Genomic DNA, 22,325 nt, shown 5'->3' with positions numbered 1-22,325 from the left:
GCAGAGCTCCCTGCCCCCTCTGCTCACCCATGCTGACACTGGTGAGCTCTGGGCTCTATACTCTGGAGAAGTCCTTGGTTCGAGGGCTTTATATGCCACGTGGAAGTGCAGTGCCAGGCCCTTTCCACCCACCGTGGCCGATCCTCCCCACGCGCCTGCATTTTAGAGAGGTGGGTGACCTGCCCAGGTGTATCTGACACCAAAGCCTGTGTTCTTAGCCCTGTGCCCCTGGTGTTTGGGAGGCATGTGGCAGCCTGGAAGACGATCAGTTTCTGGGAAGAGTGGTTTCTGAAGTGCCGTGCACCTGGTGGTCCACTGGGATGCAGGAGGAAGTACTAGCTTTCTTTTTTATATTTATTTTTTTCTCATCCTTTTAACATTTTTACATGTATACAAAAATGGGACAATAATAGTACATGTTATGTCGTTATAAAGTTGTAAATAGGAATATATTGGTTATGTGCTGAGAATATTTACTGGAAGGGAGGTGTGATCAGAAAGCTTGGAGCCCACTGGCCTAGAGGCCAGAAGATACGTTTGCTGTGATCCAGGTAAAAGGTCCTGGGAAACGCGCACGACAGTGGGGATAGAGAGATGGGAAATTTCAGCTGCCTGGGCCGGGCCGTCTCTCAGCCGCAAAAGAAGGCCTGATCCCTGTCTGTAGGGCATCCACCCTGCGGTGACTCAGCCCCCTTCTCCCTGTCTACACGGAGAGCCAGGTCGTCCTGTGGGTACGTGGCTAGACCCTGCGTGTGTTATCTCGCCCTTTGTTCCCCCTTGGAGGTGTTTCATTTGGCCCAGACTCCACGGCTCAAGAGTTAGGAGAGGTCTGGGCTGGAGCAGAAGGACATTTCCCGCCAGAAATCACGGACCAGCGCCGTTGGCACAGCCTCAAGTTACTCTTGAAGCTCAGACTCCAGGTTTCTGGTTCCTAGGACTGTCCCAGGTTGGAAACCTTTGGGAGAGGCCCAGAGCCAGTTTTCTTTAAGAGGACAGGCCCTTTTTCTGCTTTGGGGAGTGACAACCCCAAATTGTTGAATATTCCTGTTTTGTATCATAACTGTCTGCTCCTGGATGTTGACACCACACTTTTCTCCAAGAACTTAAGTCCTTTCTCACCTGGCCCCACAGCAGCGCTGATGAAGGAGATGAGGGACTCCTTTGCCGCACAGCTTGGTGCAGCCCTGCCTGCTTCATAGCTCCAGCTGTGATCTGGACCAAAGGAGCCAGAATCTGAGCAAACTGGTGCACTGTAGATTATTTTTGTGTACCACTTCACCCATTTTTAAGTGTTCAGTTCATCATGTGCTACAATCACCACCATCCATTTTCAGTTTCACGGAAAGTCAAGTGCCCTTCAGGCAGTGCTGCCATTCCCTCCTCCCTCCAGCCCCGGGTAACCGCCACTTTGTGTATTTGTCTGTTTCACATACGTGGGAACATACAATTTGTCCTTCTGTGCCCGACTGACTTGACTCAGTGTAATGTGTTCAAGGAGCCCTGGTGGTGCAGTGGTTAAGAGCTCGGCTGTTAACCAAAAGGTCAGCAGTTCGAATCCACCAGCCACTCCTTGGAAACCTTGTGGGACAGTTCTACTCTGTTCTTTAGGTTGTGGAGTCAGAACTGACTCAACGGAGATGGGAATGTTTCCAAGGTCCGTCCATGTCATGGTATGTATCAGAACATTTTTTTTAATGGCTGAGTAATAGTCCATTGTATGTACAACGTTTTGTTTATCCATTCATCTCTATGGACACTTGGGTGGTTTCTACCTTTTAGCCCTTGTGAATAATGCTGCAGTGAACACTGGTATTCAAGTACCTGTTAGAAGCCCTGCTTTCAGGTCACCTAGGAGTGGAATTGCTGGGTCATAGGGTGTTACAGATTGAACTGTGTCCTCCAGAAACATTCATTGTAAATCCTAACCTCTGTGTCTGTGGTTATAATCCCATTTGGGAATGGATTGTCTTTGTTATGTTAACGAGACAGGATTAGTGTAGGGTATGTTTTGAGTCAGTTTCTTAAAAGATATAAAAAGAGCAGATTAGGACATGCAGAGAGAGGGGAAGGGAGATGCCAAACCACATGAAGATTGCCCAGGGAGCAGAAGCTCAAAGAGAGGAGGACCACCCTCCAGAGTTGACAGAGAAATCCTTCCCCTAGAGCTGACACCCTGAATTCAGACTTCTAGCTTCCTAACTGAGAAAATAAACTTCTCTTTGTTAAAGCCACGGACTTGTGGTACTTGTTACAGCAGCACTAGGTAACTGAGACGTAATTCTCTGTTGAACTTTTTGAGGAACTACCAAACTTGCACGTGGTTGTACCATTTTATAATCTTACCGCCTGTGCAGGCGGGTTCCATTTTCTCCATATGCTTGTTAACACTTGCTAGTTTGTTTTCCTGATAATCTATCCTAGTGGGTATGAAGTGATTAGAAATGTTTTATGTACCTTTTCAATGGTCCAAATTAAATTTATCTTAAGTCTTTTGGGGGGTAACATGAGCTCTTTTGAACCAAAAATAAAATGTTTCTACACCTGGTTTTAGAGTTTAAGATGTTTTCACATGTATTGTCTCGTTTAATCCTCACCACACCTCAGTGAGGTAGGCATTTTGTTCCCTGTTTTACAAGTGGCAGAACTGAGGCTTGGATCACACGACAAGGCCCCAAGGCCCCTGTGGGCCAGGACTGGGCCTTCTGCCTCTAGACCCTGCCTGCTGTCCGTTACACCGCATGGCCTCTTTAGTAATTATAACCAGATCTTACCAAGATGCCTGCTAACTATTTACAGGGGACGCCCAGCTCTGTGGGTCTTTTTGGTTGTACTTTGTCCCTGTCGACTTGACAACTGGAAATATACAGCTCTTAAGGTAAAATATTTTGAAATTTGGGATTTTTATGGCTTTTATGAGCCCCGCTTCATTGTCTGGATATGGTCTGATCTTAATTGTGAGTACAGATACCTAATGGCAGATTTTGGTGACATCTAAAATGCCTGTCATGCGTCCCAGCTCCTTTGTTTCCCCAGACAACTGTGGAAACCAAGGTCAGGCCTTGGCTCTGGCCCAGGCTCAGGCTCTTGGGGTGTAGCTCCTGGCTCTCGTGTGAGGACAGCCAAGGTCGGCCTGCTGTGACTGCGCGCCCCGGGCCAGCCAGGTTGGGGAGGTGCTCAGATGTGCTGACACTGCTTCCTATCTTCTCCATCTAGACTAGTGTGGTTAACTACATCGACCAGAGGCCGGCTGCCGAGAAAAGTGCACAGCTGTTCTTTGTGGTCTTTGAATGGAAGGATCCTTTCATCCAGAAAGTCCAAGATGTGAGTAGTAGTAAGATTATGGCTAGACTCCCTGCCCTGAAGCATTTTGGCTTATCCTTGCAGGCTGATAAATCCGCCTCGCTTTCCTCACCCTCTTCTTTCAGAGCAGGTAGCCGTGTATAACTTAACGTTTATGTTACAGTCTGTGCTAATTGAGCTTCTGTTCTTCACAAGACTTGTCTCTGTGGTGGGGGGGCTCGCCTTTTTGTTCACCACCGCTTGCCTAGTGTCTAGCACTGTGCTTCACAGAGTGGCAGCTCAGTGGTCATGTGATTTGAATGAATTGAGCACAAAGTATGAAACTAGCGTCTACACTCCAGCTGTTGGAAGGCTCTGGAGGAAGGTACTTCTTATATGGCAAGTCAGAGCAAAAACCAAAAAACCAAACCCGTTGCCATGGAGTTGATTCCGACTCATAGCAACTCTATAGGTCAGGGTAGAACTGCCCCCACAGAGTTTCCAGGGAGCGCCTGGTGGATCTGAACTGCTGACTTTTTGGTTAGGAGCCATAGCACTTAACGATTACGCCACCGGGGTTTCCCAAGTCAGAGCAGAAAGGTACGAATAAAACCCTGAAAGCATCAGTTCACAGACTTGGAGGAGGAGGAACAGTGCGGCAGCTTTGCTGCAGGGATGTTCTTGACACACCATCTGTCCACAGGAGCCTGTCCCAGGTCTGACTGGCATTCAGATCATCACGCTGTCCTGATGTAGCCGCAGCTTTAGGGGAGGAAGTTTGGTAGCTGAGACTCAGCCTGTAAGCGTCCCGACCCAGCAGGGTCTGTGTGACACAGACGTGCTCCACTGTTACCACCACTGTTGAACCTGTGGGGCTATGTACAGAGGCTATGGGTGGAGGCTGTGTACAGAGGCTGCATACAGGGGCTGTGGGTGGAGGCTGTTTACGGAGGCTGTGTACGCAGGCTGTGTATAGGGGCTGTGGGTTGAGGCTGTGTACGCAGGCTGTGTATAGGGGCTGTGGGTTGAGGCTGTGTACAAGGGCTGTGGGTTGAGGCTGTGTACGGGGGCTGTGGGTGGAGGCTGTGTACGCGGGCTGTGTATAAGGGCTGTGGGTTGAGGCTGTGTACGGGGGCTGTGGGTGGAGGCTGTGTACGGAGGGTGTGGGTGGAGGCTGTGTACGGGGGCTGTGGGTGGAGGCTGTGTACGGGGGCTGTGGGTTGAGGCTGTGTGCGCGGGCTGTGGGTGGAGGCTGTGTACGGGGGCTGTGGGTGGAGGCTGTGGGTGGAGGCTATGTGCACGGGCTGTGGGTGGAGGCTGCGTACGTGGGCTGTGGGTGCAGGCTGTGTACGGGGGCTGTGGGTGGAGGAATGATAGTGTCCCGCATCACAGGTAAAACATGAGATCAAACATTTTAAACTATCACATTCAGTATAAGGCACCTGTCATGGGCCAGTGAAGCCTCATACCAGGGCCAGCTTCTGCATTGTCACTCAGCCTCACAGCAGTCCTCCTCAGTGCTGGTGGTGTAAACCTCGTGTGTGTGAAGGTGGAGGCTCACATCACGGAAGGTCTTCTTGCTAAGCTGGGACTTGAGAGTCCTCTGTACCAGCTGGGGAACTCCGAAATCCAAGATAGGACCTCTCCTTCAGGGAGTTTAACATTCGTGAGGGAGGGAGTAGGCTACAGCTGTAGAGTTACTAATCTAGGCGGGGACCGCCACAGGAATTTGCAGGATAAGCACCTGCTGAAGTCCAGAGAGGATTTTATTAGTGGTCAGAGAACGCTTCGCTTCGAAGGACTCGTACGTCTGGACAGGGGGACAGCATCCTGGGCACGGGAGAGAGGGAGCAAAGGCCTGGAGGGAGGTGGGAGTCCATGAGGGGAATTTGGAAGGAAAGGCAGTCGCTGGACTAAGGTAATGGATGGGAGGAAAACAAGAGGACCTGACCTTCCCGGTTTGATATGGTTTTAGGAAATTTGTAGCAAGGTCACTTATTTTTGGATTAGGCCAAAACATTAAAGCTCAGTGCTGAATATCATTAATTGTGTAGAGCTTTTCTGAAAAACATTTTTTCTTTCAGAATCACTCTAAGGGAGGGGTTAGTATTTTTCTTCTCAGACTGAGGTGTGGATATTAAAGGTTTAATCTGAAATGTAGAGTTACGGCAGTTCTAGAACCCACGTGGTCTTGTAATCTCAATAGTTCAGGGGACTTTGGAAAAGAATACGAACATGCCTTACGAACCAAATTGCAGCAAACCACGCACACCTGCGTTTGTTTTACAGATCATCACTGCCAATCCTTGGAACACGATTGCTCTTCTCTGCGGGGCCTTCTTGGCATTATTTAAAGCAGCAGAATTTGCCAAACTGAGTGTGAAGTGGATGATCAAAATCAGGAGGAGACACCGTAGAAGAGGCCAGGCGACAAACCACATCAGCTGAAGTCACTTTGTGTCACTTACAGAAACGTCCACATCATGGAAGTTCTCATGGCTTCCGCTTCTGTAAACCCAGGGGCCAGCACTCCTGTATTCACTTGAAGAAATGGGGCCTTGCTGGGAGTAACAACCTGTCAAACCGGAACTTCTAACCTGGCCCGCCAAAAATGCTGTTGAGAGCCTAATGGAACAGATCCAATGAATAACCTCAAAGTTATTTATGTATTTATTAACGAACATTTAAAAGGTTGGCCAATGATGTATGAATAGGGTTTGCAGAAGATGGAAATGGCTGTCAGGGTTTCTGGAAGTTACTCAGTTGTGGGAGACGCCTTCCTTCCCGTTGGGCTTGGGGTACAGGTAAGCTCCCCCAGGTTCGCCGAGGCTCTACCTTCTACCTTGAGTCCCCCTGAGGTTTTTAAAGTGGACAGAGTGTGATTGTCTTTCTCCAGAAAACTTGACTGTCCAGGTGTACAGGTCATGCTTGGAAACCTGTGTCTGTGCATAAGGGAGGGCACACCCTCTTGGCCCCAGCATTGCCTGCTATCTGCATTGTCCAGCTTCTGACGAGTTCTCATGTGTTAAGCAAGACTTTAAAAGCTGCTAGTAACTAAACGTCTTGTGGACTAGCCAGCCACTTCTTGTCCGGTGATGCAGGACTAGCCAGCTACTTCCTGTCCGGTGATGCAGGACTAGCCAGCCACTTCCTGTCTGGTGATGCAGGACTAGCCAGCCACTTCTTGTCCGGTGATGCAGGTGTCAAAGTTTAGAATGAGAAATGCGCAGAAGCACTTAGGGCAGATGAACATAGTAGGTGCCGACTTGGTGTGTCTTGATGATTTTATCAACAGAAAGAAGTCCGGCTAAATCAAAAAGAACTGAGTGTGCTGGCATGAATATCAGGAGCCCTGGTGGTGCAGTGGTTAAAGCACTCAGCTGCTAACCAAAAGGTCAGCGGTTTGAACCCACCAGCCGCTCTGTGGCAGGAGGATGTGGCAGTCTCCTTCTGTAAAGATGTAGAGCCTCGGAAACCCCGTGGGGCAGTTCTACTCTGTCCTGTAGGGTCGTTAAGAGTCAGGATCGACTCAACAGCAGTGGGTTTTTGGTTTTGGCTAAATCATTAGGCACCAGTGCTCTTTCATCCTGTAACCTCCAGTAATGAAAAGTAGCGTGAGTCTAGACTCCTGAGATGGAGCCAGGGTTATACTGCGTACAGAAGAGTAGGTTGGGCATGGTGATGGAGGGGGCTGGTCAGGAAGAGGGGCCTGTCGAGTCCCGTGGACAAGCTGTGTGACCGTTACCACGTCCTGAACAACCACTTGTCTGAGAAATGGGCTTTCAGCTCAGCCTCTGACAGGGAGTGCTTATTTAAAACAAACAAACAAAAATTCGGAATTTTTCACATGGTAGCCATTGGCTGATTTAAGGTTATAAAAGTTGTTACCAGAGATTTAATTTACATGCCCTTTGCATCCAAAAGGACTTAGTTGCATTTCTTGAATTTAGTAACTTGGATTTAGCTAATTCAAAGAAACAAAATTCAAATGTTTGAGTAAGGCACTTTTATCTCGTGTCTAACTTAGCAGCAAGAAATTGTGTTTTTTTGGTTAGCTATGGAAACTGACTGTGAGAAATACTCCCTCCTACTTCTGAGAAGTCAGACTTGAGCAGGGTCTCTACTCTGTAAAATCTTACTGTAGGGCAAATGCAGAGCCAGGCATAAAACTTAAAAATTCTTAAGAGAGCTTACATTAAAAGTACTAGAAAATAAGTTTGTGGTTTTTTTTTTTTTTAAACTATAGGTAGTCCCTGACTTACGATGTATTCTAGTTAGGACGAATTGCATGTTTTTGTACATCTAGTAATCTGTACTGCATACGGTGGTGCAGCACGTAATGTCCTCGTGTTAGTCATTCTCAGACATTCACACGCAGATGTTCACTGTTACGGTTTACTATGCAAAACACTGCCATATACTAGGCTATGAAAACTAAAAAAAAAAAAGGTATTTGTCTTAGGCTGAGTTCTCTAGAGAGGCAAAACCAGTGAAGTGTATATGTAAATATATACAGAGATTTATCTCAAGGAAATGGCTCCTGTGGCCATGGACGATGAGAAGTCCCAAGTCCATGGGTCAGGCGTCAGGCTGGAGGCTTCGCCTGATTCACATGGTTACAGGGGCTGATGAACCCAAGATTGGTAGGTCCGATGACAAGCTGTTGGCCCATGGGGCTGGAGAAACAGATGAATCCTTGATCAGCAGTCAGACAGCAGGCTGTTGGTTTAGCTCCCAAGAACTGGAGGTCAGATGATGACGAGCCACTTGCAGGATCCAGAGTGAGCTTTGCTAGAACATCCATATATATACATATTTATATATAGGATGTAGGCCACACCCGAGGAAACTTCCAACTAATTGGCTGATCACATCACATGGAGGATGATTACATCATATCACAAAATGGAGGATGAGTGCATCATTACGTAACTGCCAAACTACACCATTGCATAACTGCCAAACCACTGAGAGTCACGTCCCAGCCAAGTTGACATGCAACCCTAACCATCACAGTCCACCCCTTGTCAGCTTGGCACCTGTAAACATCTTAAACCATATACAATCTCTAAAGGCAATTACAAAGTCGTATTTCTGCCTAACATTATAACTAACGTACAAGTGAAAACACACTAGCCCCATTTACATCTTTTTATAAGGGAGGGAAGAAAACAAAAATAATTGCTATATTCTACTCTGTCCTATAGCGTTGCTATGAGTCAATCCACTCAATGGCAGTGAGTTTGGTTTTACATATATACGTGTATATATATATATATATACACACACACACACATAAGGAAACCATGGTGGCATAGTGGTTAAATGCTACGGCTGCTAACCAAAGGATTAGCAGTTTGAATCCACCAGGCGCTCCTTGGAAACTCTATGGGGCAGTTCTACCCTGTCCTATAGGGTCACTGTCAGAATCGACTTGGCAGCACTGGGTTTGGGTTTTTGTTATATATACACATACATGTTGCTGTGTTGTTAGGTGCTGTCAAGTTGGTTCTGACTCATAGCAGCCCTACGCACAACAGAACGAAATACGGCCCCGTCCTGAGCCATCCTTAGAATCGTTATGTTTGAGCACATTGTTGCAGCCACTGTCGTCAATCCACCTCGTTGAGGGTCTCCTCTTTTCTGCTGACCCTGTACTCTGCCAAGCATGATGTCCTTCTTCACGGACTGATACCTCCTGACAACATGTCCTAAGTAGGTAAGACGCAGTCTTGCCACCCTTGCCTCTAAGGAGCATTCTGGTTGTATTTCTAAGACAGATTTGTTCTTTTGGCAGTCCATGATATATTCAATATTCTTCGCCAACACCACAATTCAAAGGTGTCAGTTCTTCGGTCTTCCTTATTCATTGTCCAGCTTTCACATGCATATAATACAATTGAAAACACCATGACTTGGGTCAGGTGCACCTTAGTCTTCAGGGTGACATCTTTGCTCTTCAACACTTTGAGGAGGTCCTTTGCAGCAGATTTACCCAATGCAATGCATCTTTTTTTTTGATTTCTTGACTGCTGCTTCCATGGCTGTTGATTGTGCATCCAAGTAAAACGAAATCCTTGACAGCTTCAGTCTTTTCTCTGTTTATCATGATGTTGCTCATTGGTCCAGTTGTGAGGATTTTTGTTTTCTTTATGTTGAGGTGCAATCCATACTGAAGGCTGTGGTCTTTGATTTTCATTAGTAAGTGCTTCAAGTCCTCTTCACTTTCAGCAAGCAAGGTTGTGTCATATGCATAACACAGGTTGTTAATGAGTCTTCCTCCAATCCTGATGCCCCGTTCTTCATATAGTCCAGCTTCTCGTATTATTTACTCAGCATACAGATTGAATAGGTATGGTGAAAGAACACAACCCTGACGCACACGTTTCCTGATTTTAAACCAATCAGTATCCCCTTGTTCTGTCTGAACAACCACTTCTTGATCTATGTAAAGGTTCCTCACGAGCAAAATTAAGTGCTCTGGAATTCCCATTCTTTGGGATGTTATCCATAATTTGTTGTGATGCACACAGTCAAATGCCTTTGCATGGTCAATAAAACACAGGTAAACATCTTTCTGGTATTCTCTACTTTCAGCCAGGATCCATCTGACATCAGCAATGATATCCCTGGTTCCACGTCCTCTTCTGAAATGCCTGAATTTCTGGCAGTTCCCTGTTGATATACTGCTATAGCCGTTTTTGAATGATCTTCAGCAAAATTTTGCTTGTGTGTGATATTAATGATAACCCTGTGCTGTCAAGTTGATTGCAACTTATAGCGACCCTATAGGACAGAGTAGAACTGCCCCACAGAGTTTCCAAGGAGCACCTGGTAGATTAGAACTACCGGCCCTTTGTTTAGCAGCCGTAGCACTTAACCACTACACCACCAGGGTTTCTGATATTAATGATATTGTTCTATAATTTCCACATTTGGTGGCATCACCTTTCTTGGGAATAGGCATAAATATGGATCTTAGTCAGTTGGCCAGGAAGCTGTCTTCCATATTTTTTGGCATAGATGAGTGAACACCTCCACCGATGCATCTGTTGGTTGAAACATCTCAATTGATATTCCATCAATTCCTGGAGCCTTGTCTTTTGCCAATGCCTTCAGAGCAGCTTGGACTTCTTCCTTCAGTACCATCGGTTCCTGATCATATGCCACCTCTTCAAATGGTTGAGTATCGATTAATTCTTTTTGGTATAATCACCCTGTGTATTCCTTCCATCTTCTTTTGATGTTTCCTGCCTCATTTAATATTTTCCCCATGGAATCTTTCGCTATTGCAACTCGAGGCTTGAATTTTTTCTTCAGTTCTTTCAGCTTGAGAAATGCCGAGTGTGTTCTTCCCTTTTGGTTTTCCATCTCCAGCTATTTGCACGTTATTATAATACTTCGTTTTCTCAAGAGGCCCTTTGAGATCTTCTGTTCAGTTTTTCACTTCATGAATTCTTCCTTTAGCTGCTTGACGCTCAAGAGCAAGTTTCAGAGTCTTCTCTGACATCCATCTTGGTCTTTTCTTTCTTTCCTGTCTTTTCAATGACCTCTCGCATTCTTCATGTATGATGTCCTTGATGTCATCCCACAACTCATCTGGTCTTCGGTCACTAGTGTTCAGTGCATCAAATCTGTTCATCAGGTGGTCTCTAGATTCAGGTGGGATATACTCGAGGTCATATTTTGGCTCTCATGGACTTGCTCTCATTTTCTTCAGTTTCAGCTGGAACTTGCATATTAGCAGTTGATGGTCTGTTCCACAGTCAGCCCCTGCCCTTGTTCTGACTGCTATTGAGCTTTTCCATCGTTTCTTTCTACAGATATAGTCAATTTGATTTCTGTGTGTTCCATCTGGCGAGGTCCATGTGTATAGTTGCCGTTTATGTTGATGACAGAAGGTATTTGTAATGAAGAAGTCGTTGGTCTTGCAAAATTCTATCATTCGATCTCTGGCATTGTTTCTATCACCAAGGCCATATTTTCCACCTACCAGTCCTTCTTTGTTTCCAACTTTTGCATTCCAATTGTCAGTAATTATCAGTGCATCTTGATTGCATGTTTGATCAATTTCAGACTGCAGCAGCTGATAAAAATCTTCTATTTCTTCATCTTTGGCCCTAGTGGTTGGTGTGCAAATTTGAATAATAGTCGTATTAACTGGTCTTCCTTGTAGGTGTATGGATATTATACTATCACTGACAGCGTTGTACTTCAGGATAGATCTTGAAACGTTCTTTTGAGGATGAATGAAATGCCATTCCTCTTCAAGTTGTCATTCACAGCATAGTAGACTATATGATTGTCCAATTCAAAATGGTCAATACTAGTCCATTTCAGCTCACTAATGCCTAGGATATTGATGTTTATGAGTTCCATTTCATTTTTGACGATTTCCAATTTTCCTAGATTCGTACTTTGTACATTCCAGGTTCCGATTATTAATGGATGTTTGCAGCTGTTTCTTCTCATTTTGAGTCGTGCCACATCCACAAATGAAGGTCCCGAAAGCTTTACTCCATCCACGTCTTTAAGGTCGACTCTACTTTGAGGAGGCAGCTCTTCCCCAGTCATCTTTTGAGTGCCTTCCAACCTGGGGGGCTCATCTTCCAGCATTGTATCAGACAGTGTTCTGCTGTTATTCATAAGGTTTTCACTGCCTAATGCTTTTCAGAGGTAGACTGCCGGGTCCTTCTTCCTAGTCTGTCTTAGTCTGGAAGCTCAGCTGAAACCAGTCCTCCATGGGTGACCCTGCTGGTATCTGAATATCGGTGGCATAGCTTCCAGCAACACAGCAACACACAAGCCCCCACAGTACAACAAACTGACAGACACGTGGGGGCTTGGGTTTTTTTACATATACACATATATATACATATAATAAAAGAAGGAAATAACAATTACAGTCCTCGTTTCTGCAACTGGTCACGTGGTCGCAGCTGGTATTTAGAACCTAGCTTCTTCCACCACCCATTCCTTCATTCCTGAAGGGTCTGGGCCATGAGTACTAATGTTGGAATTCGGTTGCTGTAGTTTTCCACTGACTTTAATCACAGGGCATGGTAATACTGAGAGATGCCCAAAGGGATCTCCTGAATTCCAGATATACTCTTCTTTGTCTCCATCATGTAATATCTGATTTCCTCTCGGTAATCAGGATCAATCACACCAGCCATTACAGTAATTCCCTTCTTTGCCTGTTGATCCAGAGGCATAAGGAGCCCAAAGTGGCTGGGTGGTGTTCTTAGCTTCCAGTTCAATGGAATCAGTGGTGTCTCCAGGTAGGAGCATTTCTCCCTTAGGATCTAAGACCTCTAGACCACAGGGCATAGGGTCACAGGGACAGGAAGCAAAAATCTTGTGAGTGGGTCACTAGGGGTAATGCGTGGTATCATTCCAATTTCCACCCCTTGATTCCTGGACCCATGAATCCTGGCTGTGGGAGAAGCGGGACCATGTACTGGATGCTGGTTTAGAGTATATACAACCTCCTGGACAGCATTTCACCAAACCTGGAAGGTACTGCCACCTAGCTGGTACCATAATTGTGTCTTTAGAAGGCCATTCCATCATTCTGTTAAGCCAGCTGCTTTTCAGTATGATTGGGAACATGGTTAAGACCAATGGATTACCTGAGCATGGGCCCATTGCTGCACTTCATTTGCTGTGACTTGAGTCCCCTGATCTGAGGCAATGCTGTGTGGGATACCATGACAGTGTATAAGGCATCCTGTGGGTTCATGGGTGGTAGTTTTGGCAGGAGCACGGCATGCAGCAAAGGCGAATCCTTATCCAGAGTAAGTGTCTATCTCAGTAAGAATGAAGCATTGTGCTTTACATGACAGAAGTGGTCCCATGTAATCAACCTGTCACCAGGTTGCCGACTGGTCACCTCGAGGAACTGTGCCCTATCAGGGACTCAGTGTTGATCTCTGCTGCTGGCATATTGGGCACTCGGCAGTGGCTGTAGTCAAGTCGGCCTTGCTTGGTAAGTGGAAGTCTGTGTTGCTGAACCCATTCATAACCTCCACCCGTGCCACCATGGCCACTTGGTTCATGAGCGAAAGAGGATGACTGGTTTCCACAGAATGCATCATCCTATCCATTTGTTAAAATCCTCCTCTGCCAAGGTCACCCTTCAGTGAGCATTCACATGAGACACAAATATCTTCACTTCTTTGGCACATTCAGAGAGGCCTATTCACATACCTCTTCCCCATACCTCCTTGTCAGGGATTTTCCAATCACATTTCCTTACAAATCCCTGACCATCCAGCCAAACCACTGACCACAGCCCATGAATCAGTATACAATCACACATCTGGCCATTTCTACTTCCACCAGGTGCACTGCTCAAAGTTCCGCCCATTGGGAGGATTTCCCTTCACCACTGACCTTCAGGGAGATCCCAGAAAGGGGCTATAATGCTCCCACTATCCACTTTCAAGGGGTGCCTGCATTATCACACAGAACCATTGTAAATCAGGCATGAGTTTTCTCTTCCTTAGTTGATCATAAGGAACTCCCTATGAGGCCATGGTTGATTGAGAGACGGCAGGTAATGTGACAGGAGTGGAGACCATGGGCATTTGGGCCAATTCCTCAGGCAACTTGTTCCATCAGGTCCTGCTGGAGTCCAATCTCGTACATACCACTTCCATTTAATGACGGAGTGCTGCTGTGCATGTCCAACTTTATGACTCTGTAGGTCAGATAACACTCAGTTCACTATGGGCAGCTCAGGTCACGTGGTGACTTGGTGTCCCATGGTTAAGTGTTCAGTCTCTACTAAGACCCGGTAACAAACCAAAAGCTGTTTCTCAAAAGGAGAGCAGTTCTCTGCAGAGGATGGCAGGGCTTTGCTCCAGGATCCTAAGGGTCTGCACTGTGATTCACTAGTAGGGGACTGCAGAAGACTCCAAATAGCATTTCTATCTGCAACAGACACTTCAAGTACCATTGGATCAGGTGGATCATATGGCCCAAGTGGCAGAGTGGCTTCCACAGCACCCTGAATCTGTTGGAATGCCTTCTTTTGTTCTGGATCCTACTCAAAACTAGCAGCTTTTTGAGTCACCTGATAAATAGGCCAGAGTTGCATGCTCAAATGAGTATGTTGCCTCCAAAATCCAAAGAGGCCCACCAGGCATTGTGCCTCCTTTTTAATTGTAGGAGGGGCTGGATATAACAACTTACCTTTCACTTTAGAAGGACTATCTTGACGTGCCCCACACCACCAGACTCCTAGAACTTTCACTGAGGTGGAAGGTGCCTGAGGTTTTGTCAGATTTCTCACCCTCCAGCATGTCTTACCAGTAAGTCCAGAGTCATTGACGTTTCTTCCTTACTCGGTTCAGTCAGCATAACGTTGTCAATGTAATGGATCAGTGTTGACATCTGTGGAAGGAAAAGGTGACCAGGGTTCCTGTGGACTCAATTATGACACGGGGCTGGAAAGCTGATGTAACTCTGAAGTAGGGAGGTGAAGGTGCACTGCTGGCCTTGCCAGGTGAAGGCAAACTGCTCCTAGTGATCCTTTGAAACCGGAATCAAGAAAAAGGCAGTGACCAGATCAACGGCTGGAGATGCATTCATTTGCTCAGGCAATGAGACCACACCTGGAACAGCAGCTGCAGTGGAGTTGCCACCTGGTTACGTTTTCTATAATTCACCGTCATTCTCCAAGATACATCTGTTTTCTGCCACATAGGAGAGTTGAATGGGGATGTGGTGGGAATCACCACCCCTGCATCCTTTAAGCTCTTCATGGTGCCAGGAGTCTCTGCAATCCCTCCAGGAATGTGGCATTGCTTTTGGTTTACTATCTTCCCACTTGGCTTTTCTTACCATAACAGCCCGTACTCTCTTCGTCGGGGATCCATGTGGAGGTGCTTCCGGTTGCTGAGTATGTTTATTCCAATCATGCACTCTGGACCTAGGGAAATCGCTACAGGGTGGGTTTGGGGACCTCCTGGCCCCACTGTGAGGTGAACCCGAGGTAAAACTATTAATAACGTGATCTCTGTACACTCCCACTCTGACTGGTGGGCAACAGCGATGTTTTGTGCCTCCTGGAATTAGTTCAGAGCCAGTGTCCAGTAATCCCAAAAGTCTGATTATTTCCTTTTCTCCAGTGAACAGTCTCTCTTGTAAAAGGTCGTAAATCCCTTTGGGGAAGGCTGGGAGCAAGATTAACAGTATAAATCTTTAGCAGTGTAGTGGGGTCCTTCTCATGGGGACCTGGCCTCCCCTTCATTCAAGGGGTTGTGGGTCTGTAAACTTGCTCAAGTCTGGGAATTGATTGAGGGGCCCTGACTCTCTAATCTGATGATTTAAGTTAAACTACTGTTCACTTGACACATCAAGTAAATAGATTTCCCATCTATTTCCTAACGACACCATGACTAAGGAGCCAATGCCGTTAAGTCCATATGAGTTAAGACTATTCTGATTACTACTTTGACTCCACTGTTCATTATGGTAACCATGCCCACCTTGGTTTTGGCCATTAAATGCTACCACTTGGTTGCTTCCACCACTGGGTCCATTCAACCCCATTGTAGTTAAAAAAAAAAACAAAAAACTGCCATCAAGTCAATTCCAACTCATAGCAATCCTATAGGGCACAGTAGAACCGCCCCATAGGGTTTCCAAGGAACGGCTGGTGGATTTGAACTGCTGACCTTTTCATTAGCAGCTGAACTCTTAACCACTGTGCCACCAGGGCTCCCCATTATAGTTATGTGTCTTAATTCAATTAGGGCTGTTCCCACTGTCAAATTTGACTTACATAAAATAACAATTTACAGCAGTCTTCAAAAATAGTGGGTCTCCCTTTACAAATTTGTTCCTCACTGTTGTGGTGGAAGGTGTGTCCTCTGGGCACTCCTTGTGTGGGTCTGTGGATCCAATTTGATAAATCCACTCTAACATGCCAATTTCCCTAAGTCTTCGGTTACTATACAGTACACCAAGGCAAATCTGGTACTTCAACTTGATTTAGCGTAGGCCACTGCGTAATCCATGCTTCAGCAATCCAACCAAATAAACTATTAGATCCTTTCCTAACCTCTCGAGCTGAAACACCAAAGAATCTGTGCTTAGTGGGCCCATGTCAATAAACAGACTGATCCATCTTCATGTCCCTTGCACTATTATCCCACACCCGTAATATCCATTCTCACACATATCCCCCAAGTTTCTGTTTGTATATATGAGAAAAATCAAGCTGCTCTTTTGGAGTGTAGCATACCTCCTCCTGGGTCATACTTTGTATTTCGTCTCTTGGGGCTCACAGGGACTTCAGTCTAGTCATAGGTCTAGAAGCAAAAATGGGTAGTGGGGGTGGTTCCTGGGGACATTCACCTAAGTCTTGTAAGGGATCTGCTTCTGGCAATGTCCTATACACCGCCCCCAGGTGTTCTCTCAAAGACTCTTTAGACACAGCTGGGTTAATCTCAGATGGGGGTGGAAGGAATAATGGTTTTACCTGGGAGGGTAAAACAAAGATGGAGCACCCTCTTCAGATCATATATCCCCATCCCAAGTTTCAGGATCCCATTTCCTCCCAATCGATACCCCCTCACTTTAACTTCAGATGTCATTCAAGGTCAAGAATTCAATTGGCATTGTAATTCAGCCACTCTTACAGTAAGACCCTGGGTTTGGTTTTCAGTAACATCAGGTCTGTTACTACAAGAAATGAGACTTTAAGGGCATGAATGGCAATTTTTAGGCCTTTTATGTGGCAACTGAGCTGTGACTCTGAGAGGCCCTGAGCTCATCTCTTTTGCCAGTTGTTCTAGCGAAAGCAGGACCGACCATCTTCTTTATACTTCTCATTCTGACAAAATTGTAGAAAGGTTATCAAATATGCAATCATCCAGAGCCTTAGCTCTCACAAACATCTGATCCACCAATGGCGATATTTTGAGTATTTCTATTGTCACTTCATGGCATGTGTTAGTGCCCTCTTTGCTACTGGAGGCAGAGGCATCAGTGCCACTAAGGCTAGCCAGACTTGAGAACCAATTCAGAAAACTCATCCATATAATTCTGTTCCTCTAGAACCACTCTCAGTACCAACGATCTTTGGGGGGGTTCTCTAGAGAAGCAAAACCAGTGAAGTGTGTATGTACATATGTTGAGAGATTTATCTCAAGGATATGGCTCACGCAGAGGATGACAAGTCCCAAATCCATGGGTCGCGTGTCAGGCCAGAGGCTTCTCCTGATTCATGTGGTTGCAGGGGCTGACGAACCCAAGATTGGCAAGTCAGATGACAAGCTGCTGGCCCATGGGGCTGCAGAAGCTGATAAATCCCAGAATCGGCAGTCAGATGGCAGGCTACTGGCTCAAGTCCAATGATGACAAATTGGATGCAACATCAGAGCAAGCTTTGCCAGAACACCCATATATGTCGTATGCAGGCCACACCCCCGAGGAAACTCCCCTTACAACTGATTGGCTGATCACATTAGATCACATCCATGGATGATGACATCAGATCACAAAATGGAGGGTGATCACATCATTACAAAATTGCCAAATTACATCATTACACAACTGCCAAGTTATAACTGCCAAACCACTGAGAACCACAGCCCAGGCAACCTGACACACAACCTTAACCGTCGCAGTACTTGACTTACGTCAAAATGGACTTATGATGGAGTCGTTGTAATGGAACCCCATCGTAAGCTGGGAACTCCCTGTATCTCAAAACATCGCTTTAATATTACTTAAACACCTAATAAAATTTGCTCCAATGATTATACTAAAACCGTATTTTTTGGATTGTGGAAAGCTGAGTGGCCTCTTACATGTGCTTTAGAATAACTAGATAGCCACTGACCCTAAAGGAAGAATTTCTTTCAGGCCCACAGACAGCAAAAGGAGCTGCTTCACGCTGACCCAGGAGTGATGTGCAGAAATGTACTAGAGATTTTTAACGGATGTTAAAGAAGGCTGAATAAACATCAGTAGTTGAAGACACTTTATAACCATGTCTGACTTCAGACTCTGTCACATTCTTCCTTCCTCCTTCAACAAAAAACAAAACAAAAACACCACTGTTATTATTATGGATTATGAGATTTACCTTGGTCTATTTTAATTAAAACATTTTAAGTAAGTTAAACCTATCCTCTGAATATACAGGGATATGAAGGAAGATGGAAAGATATCCTAAAACCCAGAATTTTAGAATACATCCCACAATTTGTCTTAAAAATGTCCAAGTATACACATATGTATAATACGTGTCAAGGGGAGCAGACTTCTGAATGCTTAAGCTTTGAGCTAAAAAAACAAAGATGACATAAGGCAAAATATAAACATAGACTTTATTAAATGCTGCTCAATCCCCCAGTGAAGATCTTTTGTTACAAAACAGTTTTCCACACAACTGCAAGTTAAGAGATTGGAATGGTACTCTGATAACAAAATATATGAGAAATACTTGACCAAGATAAAAACATACAACACCTCTACAATCAGCCTTTTCAGAACTCTGGCAAAGCCTACTGCATTTCCTTTTCATCAGCCAGGCAGTGACAGCTAGCACTCTGCATCACCGCACTGTGGGACTCAGTCTCCACCCCTGGGTCAGGAGGGGCTAGTGGAAGGGCAGGGTGTCAGGACTGGAAAGGCCCGCCTTCAGCTTGGACAGAGGAAGAGGAGGAATGGATGGAGAAGAAGCTGTTCACCTGCGCTGCCTCTACTCATCTGCGTTCATCACTCTTGGGAGTTGCAGAGCAATCTTAATAATTTGGTTTACTTTCCCAGTATTTATATTTTGTGCTTTAAAAAGCCTGGAAATTTAAGTTTTCTGCTCAAATTCCAGAGTGCAGGTAATTCCCTCCATCACATTTCTGGGAGAGATGAGGGGAAGGGAAAGATTATACCTTAGTTTTATTTTAGGAAATACTCTTTTTCCTAGACTCTGACTAAGGTCTGCAGCAATGTGAAAAGCACATCATAAAAGAGAACAATGTACAGAGCAGGCCACCACCTATGTGCAATGTAATCAAAAGAATTCAAGTCATAATTCTCACCACTCCCATGATTATCTCACTCGTGTCACAGACAGAATTCATTCACTGCTGTGAAACTTCAGAAGTGACCCAATCAATCAATGATTAGACAAAGGTTATAATATACTGTGACCGTGATAAAACAGGGCTATGTTTAGTCCATATATTTTTTCCTTTACAGTTGCCAGGAAAAAAGTTGGCCTTTTAATTATATTATACTTATGAGGTTTGTTTCGCAATTTTTACATATCTCAAAAAAAGTGTACAAAACTGTGCCTATCCAGCAGAGGTGGCAGGCGTTTTTTTTTTTTTTTTTATTCAGCACTTGTACTGCTGAGAATACTGTGCATGTTGTAAGCACTGTTCTGCTTTTCTAGAGCTTTCTTGAGCTTTAGCTCTTCTAACTTTTTCCATAATTCTTCACGTTCCAATTCCTTCTTTTTCTCTCTGTAGACAAACCAAAATTTTTGTAATGAGACATTTTTATTTCAGAACCTAAAGAAAGGTACTATATTTGGCAGTTTGCTGGAGAAGACACTGTTCACCCACACTCACTGAAGTTCCTCTAAGACAGTCTTGAAGTTCAGTCACCTGGAGCACCTGGCTTCCTGCGGGTATTCCTGCGGGTACTCCTCTAAACGTAATTATTAAATCTGCATGTCTCCCAGACCAGCTGACAGTCCCCACTCTCCCACACTATCCTCACCGCCCCACTGTTTCTGCTTTACCCTTTACAAACTACTTTTGTGTTAACTTTCTCACGTAAACCTCTCTCGTGTGGGCGCTGGGGCAGTCACAGTCACTCTCGCCAACACAGACTGAAGGGCACGGCCACTAGGTCCCTGGAGCCCTTTCCACTCACAGAGGGGGCTCTGCAGCACTTGTCTAGCCCCTAGCCAGACTCAGCCTCGATCTTCTGTCTCTTACATGTAAAACTAAAACTTTAAGTTTGAAAAATCTCTCTCTCCAAAAAAAATAAAAAAGGAATGTTGTTTCAATTAGTTCATTTCAATTCTAAGGAAAACAACCCTGAATAATTTGGACCAAACTATTCTGAAAGGCCCTATGACTGTGTAAAAGGACTTACACTTCTGTGGTTATACGTATATGATTTTAAGGAGACAAAGGTGTGGGTTTATGCAGATACGGTAACAACTGATTTTTCAGTTTATTCACAACTGTGAATAAACACTTTTCAAATGTAAGTTTCATATGATTCTAACCATCATTTCTTTCTTTCCATTGCTTCCTGGGGCTCAAACCATGTACCCAGTTCCTATTCCTTCCTAAAAGCTGCTATTTAAAGGAAAGAATGCACTAAGCTGACGGATGGGACAGGATGCTTTCTCTGCTTGCCACAAGAAAACCATAACTAGGAATCTGTAGTAAAAATATATCAGCTTTTCTAAATAGGTAACTATATACTAATACACTTATTACAAGTAAATAACTATTATCCTCAAATAATAGGTGGGCACAGGTACAGCAGTCACTGTCCACCTTCTTAAGTTTAAATAAATACATGAGAAGGAAGTGATTTTTAAGACTATTGGGTAGTAATTTATCAAATTCTCAAAAAGATAATTACTAAGCCATTTTCCTAAAGGCTGATGTGTGCTATCATTTTTTCTTTGTATTTTACTGCAAGGAGAAAAATGTTAAACTCTGAGCTGCAGGCACATCATTGCAAGAGTTCCCTCTGCCCAAAAGGGAACTAGGCTGACTTCAAAACACCACGCTGTTAAAATATGCAGCTAAAAAATTACCAAGTTATCCTGCAAGGATCAGCTGACCAGTAGAGCTCACTGTGAAAGCCCACGTGGACAACAACTTTCATAAATGTAAGAACAGGAAACCTAACTGTAAAAATTAACATCTAAAAATCAATATAAATTGTATTTTACAATGCAAACGCTACCAGTGTGATGAAAACCAAGGCCAAGAATGAGACAGACAGGATTTATGATCCACCTTTAATTATAATCTGACTTTAAGCAAGTACATTATAGAGCAGCTTTAAACAACAAATGTCATTGTAATTTCTGCTCAACAAATTAATAAAAATATTGGCACTAGTTTATCTGGAAATGACTTAAAGAGTTTAGAGACTTTAAAATAGTAATGCTTAATGTAACTGACTTCTTAAACATTATGTTTTTAACTTAGATACCTTACTGAACTGAATCTCATTCGATTAATCTAACATGCAATAATTCGGTAATTCAAAATAGCAAATACCTTTGTCTTTCAGCTTTGTATGAGCTAGTAAGGTCATCAAAAAGCTTGCCATTCATCTCCATTAGCGTTTTCAGCACATTGTATACCAGCGCTACAATGGTCCTAAAATGAAAATAAGCCAGTGCGGGGTTACTGCTGCTGCTAACAGACAGGAACTGTAACAGTGTCCTCTCTAAAGGGACTGATATTGGCTGATGTGTTTAATCCATTTCAGAGATGATGAAACTGAGGCTCAAGAAGTTCAGTACTTTGCTCAAGATTTCACAGTAAGTGGTGATAGCTAAAAATATCTGGTTATCTTCATTTCTGTTCTAGGGTCTCCTATCTAAGACCCTGAGTAACAGTATTAAAGATAAAAAAGATCAAACTACAATAATTTGTAAGAAAAAAAGTAGAAAGCAGGATAAAAAGGATCTTACAGAAGTCAGGTAATATATGCATCCTAAATTCCCCGTATATGGCCTTCTAGCAGTTCAGCTTTCCCTGGGATGGTGCTATCTGTGGAGGTGAGGCTACAGCTGGGTGTAGATCCACACAGCTCTGCATCAGCCTGAAAGGTGGGTGCACCCTCCACAGATGAGGACTGGTCTTACCAATCAGGGTTCCACCATACATGGGTGAAGAATGTTATACCAGGTAAGTGCTACTTTCAAGGAGATTTGCGATTTTAAGTTGAAATTAGGACCATATTAAGGAGCATACAGATACATACATGTACAACCTTATAAAGCTATATTTACAGAAAATACAGAACAAAGTTAGGTGGTGTTAACC

General features: G+C 44.5%; 2 protein-coding genes across 6 annotated transcripts in view; one reads left to right on the top strand and one right to left on the bottom strand.

Annotated features, from left to right (window-relative positions):
• Positions 1-18,685, top strand: part of PACC1 (proton activated chloride channel 1) — a 44,089-nt gene extending 25,404 nt beyond the window's left edge. Inside the window, exons 7-8 of one of the 3 annotated variants that reach the window (XM_049868594.1) lie at positions 3,214-3,321; positions 5,569-18,685. In XM_049868594.1, coding sequence (XP_049724551.1) covers positions 3,214-3,321; positions 5,569-5,727 — 267 coding nt within the window. In that variant the 3' untranslated portion in view covers positions 5,728-18,685. Of the gene's footprint in view, positions 1-3,213; positions 3,326-5,568 lie in introns of those variants that run through there. The other 2 variants (XM_049868595.1, XM_049868596.1) reach the window with 2 other exon arrangements.
• Positions 18,605-22,325, bottom strand: part of PPP2R5A (protein phosphatase 2 regulatory subunit B'alpha) — a 97,748-nt gene continuing 94,027 nt past the window's right edge. For all 3 annotated transcript variants that reach the window (XM_049868591.1, XM_049868592.1, XM_049868593.1), the window contains 2 exons: positions 21,552-21,653; positions 18,605-19,760 (listed from right to left, as the gene is read on the bottom strand). In XM_049868591.1, the coding sequence (XP_049724548.1) occupies positions 19,628-19,760; positions 21,552-21,653 (235 nt within the window). In that variant the 3' untranslated portion in view covers positions 18,605-19,627. The remainder of the gene's footprint in view (positions 19,761-21,551; positions 21,654-22,325) is intronic.

The sequence above is a fragment of the Elephas maximus genome, chromosome 24 (genome assembly GCF_024166365.1).
Source record: "Elephas maximus indicus isolate mEleMax1 chromosome 24, mEleMax1 primary haplotype, whole genome shotgun sequence".
NCBI lineage: Eukaryota > Metazoa > Chordata > Mammalia > Proboscidea > Elephantidae > Elephas > Elephas maximus.
The sequence above is the reverse complement of the archived record's forward strand: the minus strand, read 5'-3'. Positions and strand labels throughout refer to the sequence as shown.